This window comes from Saccostrea cucullata, unplaced genomic scaffold, assembly GCF_032062105.1.
Source record: "Saccostrea cucullata isolate Sc308-1 unplaced genomic scaffold, CSIRO_AGI_Scuc_v1 ctg381, whole genome shotgun sequence".
Classification (NCBI taxonomy): Eukaryota; Metazoa; Mollusca; class Bivalvia; order Ostreida; family Ostreidae; genus Saccostrea; species Saccostrea cuccullata.
This window is the reverse complement of record NW_026925537.1, coordinates 41,769-49,315: the sequence shown is the minus strand read 5'-3', so window position 1 is coordinate 49,315 and position 7,547 is coordinate 41,769. Positions and strand designations below refer to the sequence as shown.

The 7,547-nt window shown below is 33.1% G+C and overlaps 1 protein-coding gene across 1 annotated transcript; it reads left to right on the top strand.

Moving 5' to 3' along the window:
• Nucleotides 1–650: 650 nt before the first annotated feature.
• Nucleotides 651–6,675, top strand: LOC134269151 (ADP-ribosylarginine hydrolase Tri1-like). The gene is made up of 9 exons (XM_062751371.1): nucleotides 651–898; nucleotides 1,059–1,169; nucleotides 1,433–1,582; nucleotides 2,080–2,223; nucleotides 2,496–2,650; nucleotides 2,916–3,069; nucleotides 3,751–3,909; nucleotides 4,014–4,144; nucleotides 4,428–6,675. The coding sequence occupies exons 1-9, from the start codon at nucleotides 878–880 to the stop codon at nucleotides 4,495–4,497; spliced, it is 1,095 nt and encodes a 364-aa protein (XP_062607355.1). The 5' UTR covers nucleotides 651–877; the 3' UTR covers nucleotides 4,498–6,675.
• The last annotated feature ends 872 nt before the right edge of the window (nucleotides 6,676–7,547 follow it).

Below are 7,547 nucleotides of genomic sequence, written 5' to 3'. Positions count from 1 at the left end.
TACAGTGTATGTGTGTTCATTCAATCCACCAATATGCATCAAATTTATACCAGTTTATCATATATTATAACGTGAACTTGAAATAATTGAGGGAAAGTCAAATGCAGTATTGTGCACTGTTCAAATATAAAATTTAGATCCGCGCGCTAAATTGTCCCAGAAGATCACGCGGAACAGGTCGCGGGACATATCACAAAAGCTAAAGCTAGGGAATATTTCGCTATGTTACAAAACGTTTTACTTTTAAAATAGCAAAATCATACTATACCTTATTCTTTTTATTTAAGATTTAGAAAACTCCGTTAAAATCAGTAGTAAAATTATGAAAAACCGTCATCACTGTAGGTCATTTCATGGGCACGTCATGTTGTCAAAGACGCTTTGTGACCTCTCGGAAATACTCGGGCGTTATCATACACCCTCACAAATTATCTCATTATTAATAAAACATTTAGCTAGCTTCTGATTAAACATGAAAAAAAAAATTTAACTTCCAACTCAAATAAAATTGAAGAAAATAACACCATTTTACAGTTGGAATAAAATAGAATTATGTATAGATGTACTGGTAGACAATCATTGTTCGGGATCGTTATTCAGAATATATCAATTAAAAACATTGTAAGTGTAGGAAACTAGGAGGGTGGGGTATGTGATAGAGGAAAACAAATGAAACTAGCAAGGACAAATCAATGACATTAAGGGAAATTCTCACATCAACATCTGTTATCTAACTTTCATCTCAAAATGCGACCCAAAATAATACAATGGCTATTTTTAGCAATTTAAAAATAGTTTTATATACACTGACACATGTTTAAAATTGGAAATCTAAACAATTAATAATTGGTGATATACCTATACTTAGTGCAACCTGATGGCGACAGCAAGGTGTATGGTGAGTTTGTAATTGCAGTACTTGCTACTTACTTGGTTTGCAAGACATAGAAAGTTTGGGTTTTTTGGAATTTTATTTGCAAGATGAGAAAAAAATTCTTTATTTTGAGTAAAATTTCTAGGAAGTGTTGTTTTCTATATGCCTTGGTATTTATTCCTAGGTCCTGAGTCCTGAGGTACAACATCAGATACAGGCAGTAGTGTACGGACAGTGTGCGGGGGATGCTATTGGACTGTTGACAGAATTCTTAACCAAACAAGAGGCTAAACAAGTAATTATAAACATACACTATTTATTATCTATTCCTTGAATTTTAAGATCTATGGAACAACCTTTTAATAGACATAACACATTTCACAGTGCCATTTACATTTACAGTTCAGGCAGCTTTGATAATTTGGAATTACAAACATACTGAGATAATATATAGGATTTTCAATTGAACATATCATGTAAGGTTAGGGGAAAGGGTCTCAGTTTTGCTTCAGGGGTATCACTATGGCACTTTTTGAAAAGTTTTACATGTGCTTTCAGTATTATGGAACATTGAAGAAAAATTTGGAATACCAACACAAAGTCATCGTTGGTGACTTTCACAGAACACGATGGAAGGAGGGTGATTGGACAGATGACTCAGACCAAATGATCCTCATCCTGCAGTCCATCACAGATAACAATGGAGAGGTAATTACTGAGTCTTGGAATTACTGATTAACAGATATCAATGAAGAAGTGAGTAAGGCCATCTTTAAAAAAATGTTTGGTTGCCCCTCCTGACCGTCTGACATCATCATTGGCCCAACTCAAAACTTTTTTTTTACATTCCAGGACACAATGTATTTTTTTCTTTATTTATTCTCTTGTCCCATCAACAAATATGATAAAATTTTATGGAAAAAAGGTTTTCCTAACCTATCTACTGACCTAATAATTTGACCCTGAGTCGGGAGAGGGCAAGCAAACAATATCTTAAAGATGACCTAACTTTCAAGTAAACTACAGACTCTCAGGTGATATGAAAGTGTCGTGAAAGTGTATGATAATTCTAATTTGAATTAGTTTTTATACAATGATTCTAAATTGAACTTTATTTTAAGATTAGATTTGTTAGTCATGTAGTATTTTAAATTTTCATGCTTTTCAGACTCTTTGTTTGATATGATATAAATGGTGTGTTTTAGGTAAATTGTAAAGACATTGCTGGTCGACTGAAGGAATGGATGTTAAAGGGAATACCAGAGCTGGGGGACGCTGGGGGGCTGGGGATTGGACGAACTACACACTCTGTCCTCCACCAGAGAAACTTTTTAGATGATCCACATGCTGTATGTATCAGTTAGATTACTATCTGCAGTTTAAGCAAAACTGGCAACCAAATATAAACTAAAAATAATGAACTACATGCATCCGCTTGATGAACCAATCATAAAGAATTTCTATATTTTATTTATTGATAATTTATTCATGAAGTTTTTGATTTATCAGAGAATAATGGCTGCATTATCTTTTTGATCTTTGTGACAACCACAATAGAATAAGGCAAAACAAAGGATTACTATTAAATAATATGGTACTTTGATTTTATTTATTGTTCCAGGCCTCTGAGCATGTGTGGAGAGAAAGCCAGTGTTACCTGGCACCAAATGGAGCGGTGATGAGGACTTCGATTTTAGGGGTACATAGATTTGATGATCTGGAACAAGTGGCCAAAAATGCATCTGATGTAGCCAAGGTTACACACTATGATCCCAGGTTTGTCTGTCTTATAATGTAAAAAATCAAAATGTGCATTTATTGTCTTCAGTTGGTTGGCATTATTTTTTTTCACTGGAAAAAGTTTTATTACATTTTATTCCGTACAGAAAATTAATGTTAGACTGAAGTTAAAGCACTACCTTCGAGAGATTTATTTACGCCAGGCGTTTCTTTTCGTAGTTTTTTCAAATAATTATCAAGAGAAAAAATAAAAATACACAATTCATACAGCTATGATAATTGATTTTTGTCGGGATTTCAGATGTCAGGCTTCCTCAGTTGCTGTGTCTGTTGCCATAGCAATGATGTTACAACGAAACAAAAAACACCTGGACAAGGCGGGACATTACAATATCAGCCTCATTATCAAGGATGCTTATGACTATGCCGTCAAATACCTCGACAATGAGGAACATGTGAGTTCTTTTTTTTTAATCCGACTTCATAACCCTGTTTATAATTCAAAACTTAGGTATTGCTATCTTCTATGACTTTTTGAAGACTTGTTTGATCACAGAAAGGAGCTGTAGGTGTCCTATTACTCTGTTTCTTTTTTTGTACCATATCTGCTGTCACTGTGGAATTATCAATGTTCGTGGGGGGACTAATGTTTGTGGATCACCCTTATCAACAAATTTACAGCCCCATGAGGAAATGTTTTTGTCAACATATTTATTCATTGAATCATCTGTATATACGACTTACCCACAAAATTACGTTGGATTCCTAAGAACCAACTTAATTTTGCTTGCCTATGAACATTGACCCCCCACTAATTAAAATGATTCTACGGTATCTGTTTAGTCACAGTATTTTTTTTTCAGGACTGTACTATAGTAGTATGTTGTTTTTCGCAAACAATAATACATATTTCATATCAAGATTGACTCTATATGTAACTTTCATGGGCCATTGAATCATGGGATACATTGAAATTAAAGGAATGGAAAAAGAGAGATAACTTCTTAAAATTTTTCTATTTCTGAAGATATGTAATATCTCATCATAACTTTCCATACTTTTAATATTTTCTGTAGAAAACAGAACCCCTGGCAAAAAAAAAGAGATGTTTCTTACAATTTAATTACTTCTTGTAGAAAAAAGAACTTCTGATGTATATGAAATGTACGGACATTAAGAAACTGGAGCTTGATGAAGCAGGGAAGATTGGCTACACTTTTAAATCAATGGGGTCAGCTTTTTGGGCACTCAAACAGAAAGATTTCCGCAAGGCAATTACCAAAATTGTAATGCAGGTAAGTTTCAAGAGACACTTATATTTTTGGTCTAATTGTTAAACAGTTTGCCATTGAAGCCTGCAATGTAATGTATATGAAGATACCATGAATTTTACTTTTAGGGAGGTGATGCAGATAGCAATGCCTGTGTAGCTGGTGCAATGTTAGGATGTAAACTTGGTCTAGAGGCCATTCCAAAGTCATGGAGGGGAAAATTACTACACAAAGATTGGCTTGATCAACAAATATCTAGGTAAGGCATGGCAAAGAAATTGGGTCAAAATATTTGTAGGTATTAAGACATAGTTACAAATTTGAAACAACAGGTAGCTCAGTTTTGTTTAAGAAGGCATGACTGAACACTTAAATTGGATAAGCATGGCTTTGTAATTAGGTATAAAAGATGCTGTGTGATTAAGATCATTTTTGAATAAAATATTGTTTGAATTATCAAGGAAAAGGAACACCAGCCCAGATTCACTATAAATGCATGTCATTACATGTACCCAATGTATCTTTATATTTATTCATTGTAGGTATTTCACAATGATAAATGAAGGAACCACAGAAAAAAAGGAAATACCGTCACAGAATGCAGAAACGTAGACCCATAAAAAGGTTGATTTAACTTATTTAAAATGTGTAGTGACCATCATATTTACAAAATGAAGAAAAGCTACAGAATTGTTTGATAAATTTATACTTGAACACATAATACGATTATAATGTTACCACCTGATATAAAATAATTAGAATAGTTTCATTTGTATTTAAAATTTGGATTACAGTGTTTATTTCAATTGCCTTCCTTGGCCAAATGCAGATTTTTGTTGTATTAACGTCAAGGCTGTAACTAGGCTCAAATTTTTAGTGAGGCAAGGGTTCTGGCCAGTGATGCGGCTTAACAGGGGGAGGGGGATCCTGAAACCTGGGTATAGAAAATAAAAGATTTTATCCTTATAAATATTTTACGTTTGGAATTGTCGCCCGCATGACACAGTGGTTAGAGCTCATGCTCTAGATAGCTAGAGTGGCACACTAAGGAGTTGATCCTTACATCGCGGGTTCGAATCCGACTGCGGGATATGGAGACTGGTCCTTCGGATGAGACCTCAAAAACCGAGGTCCTAAATCTTCCTATGTCACAGTAAGTGATGGCACAAAAATGATCTCTCTCTGTTCAATTATCTTCAGTGACCCTGAACAGATTTAAAACTTGCAGCCCTCCACCGGCAAGTAGTGGTGTCTCAATACGAAGGAAAATTTTTAGAAGGGATGTTAAACAATCAAACAATTTACAAAACAAACATTTTGAATTATATTTTCCAATGATGCATTCTAAATGAAAATGAGGTAACCTGGTGAGATCAAAAATATACAGAAAATGAAACAAAAGTTCAAAATATTTATATAGCACGAAGACACACATAATTTACGAGTTCAATGAAAAACTTTTCACTTTTCAGAAAACTCTTAAAATTTAGTGAGGCATTTGCCTCACTTGCCTCAATGGTAGTTACGGCCTTGAACGTGCCATTTGTTTTTTTCTGAACTTAAAAATAAACATAACACCTGACCTAGAAGATAATACACATATGATCATGTTAATATGTAAAAGGCATTCAATATTATTCATTAACTTATATAGTGTTTTTCAACTTGTGCTTTTTCTTATTTTACACATGTTCTGTATCCTGTTAATGACAATATAGCTTAAGTTACGGGTACTCTTCAATTGCCATTTTTTTGTCAAAATTTAAAAGTTTACATTATCACATCTTCACAATGTTAAGGTTTAGCGATATATTTCCTCTCACAAATCCTTGACAAAGTCACTGTTTTAAAGTCTGGTTAAATTGCTACTATGAAGTATTTTGTATTTCATTTGTTCCTGATCTACATGTAGCACTATAAATGAAAACAACTTTTATTTTAGGAAAATTTTGTAAATAAATACAACTTGTCTTATTCACCAGTAATGTGGGATTTGTCCTCTAGTTACCTCAAATTAAATATCGGAGTTTGATTTTTGAAAAATCCTCCCAAACACAATTTTAAAAGATATATGTTGTGGCTTCGCGCCACTTAAAAAATATGGATTTGAAAGATATATTCTCATTGGTTGGTTTATAATTAACCTTATGTAACCCCAAACCTGACTTTCACATAGCATTAAGCAACTTGTGAACTTCTGTCAAGATTGTGAAGATGGCATTATCAGTGATGTATGTGTTTGTATCACATTGACATACCCAATATATAAAATGCTATGTTCTTTAGTATTAAAAAGAGTTATTTTAGGGGAAAAGAACTGAAATTAAATACCAGGTATTATATATCCTAAAGGCTAATACATATTTATAGACATAAGAATTCCTTTAAAATGTTTATTTTTGTTGGAAATCTATATTAGTACATTACTGTGTCATTTAAATGTTTCTTTCTTTGTAAAAATGTCACTGCTATGATTTAGGTAAAAAAAAATATGGTCACTCCAAAAAAGTGTCTTCATTTTATAATTTTTTCTTTAGATTCCTCTGTTTATTCCAAACTTTCATGTTAACATGTATGTCAGTATGGCATTATACACAATTTTGTAAGGGGACAATCATTAGAGAATGCATATTTAAAGCTGTGTGTTTTGTTTTATTTTTAAAGGGTGCAATAAATTGCTGCCATGTTTTATACAAAGCTAGCTGCTGCTGTTACCAAATAAAATAATTAAGTTACAGGATTTTATTGTGAAATACATTGTAATTTTGAATAAATGCTTATAATGATTTATGAAGTCAATTTTTGTCATTTGGTGATAAACGAAGGCAATCAGAAGATAGAGCTCACCTCAGCAAAACTGTCTTGCAAAGTTACTCATTAAGAAAATGTAGGTTAAGTCCAGCACCTAAAACAATTTTTAGAGTATTTTTGGTCATGAAAAAACTGAATAACCTGTTTTCTAGCTGCACAACTAGCGTTTTGGCTTATTTTTAAGTGTTTTACTACATATTTAAATACTACATATTTAACAATTCAAACTCATCTGGAAAATGTAGGTCAAATCCCGTATCCAAAGCAACTCTGGTAGTGTTCAGCAATAAATGTATCTTCATGATCAGTGCAAAGTTGGTACCTTAGCATAGGGCTTGTAGTAGATCTCGCATCCATAGCAAGCCTTACTTACGTAGTGTGCATCCTCAGATGACTTGTTTGGTCAATACACTAAAACTCGGTTATAATGAAGTCACAGGAACCTACGAAATTACTTCACTATATCCATAATTCGTAATATCCGTATAAGGCATTCATTTAATTCATATACTTGGGGATCCAAGATAACTTCGCTATATCCATGAATTCGCAATTGCAATATTCGTGTTCGTACTAAATGAGTCTTACTGTAATAGGGCTTGAAGTACCTGAATCAGCTCAAATTAAACTATTGGGGAGAAGCATTTTGAACAATATGTGTTTGTGAAGCACTGATTCTCGCATATGACAGCTTAAATATGGCGAAGATTGAAATTTTTGAATTGCGAGTCAAAATCCAAGGTCAATGACAAAAGGTCAAAATTGTTAATTTGTATCCATAAAGAGTACGTCTTATCACAAGAAATACACCTGTGAAATATAAAAGACTTAAGTATGAAGTTTTTAAAAAG

Excerpts from the sequence above, each read along its gene's own strand:
- LOC134269151 (XM_062751371.1), top strand. The coding sequence starts at position 878 with ATGGCGACAGCAAGGTGTATG. Across the intron at positions 2,224-2,495 it reads TTTTAGATGATCCACATGCT|GCCTCTGAGCATGTGTGGAG; the intron begins GTATGTATCAGT and ends TTATTGTTCCAG. Across the intron at positions 3,070-3,750 it reads ACCTCGACAATGAGGAACAT|AAAAAAGAACTTCTGATGTA; the intron begins GTGAGTTCTTTT and ends TACTTCTTGTAG.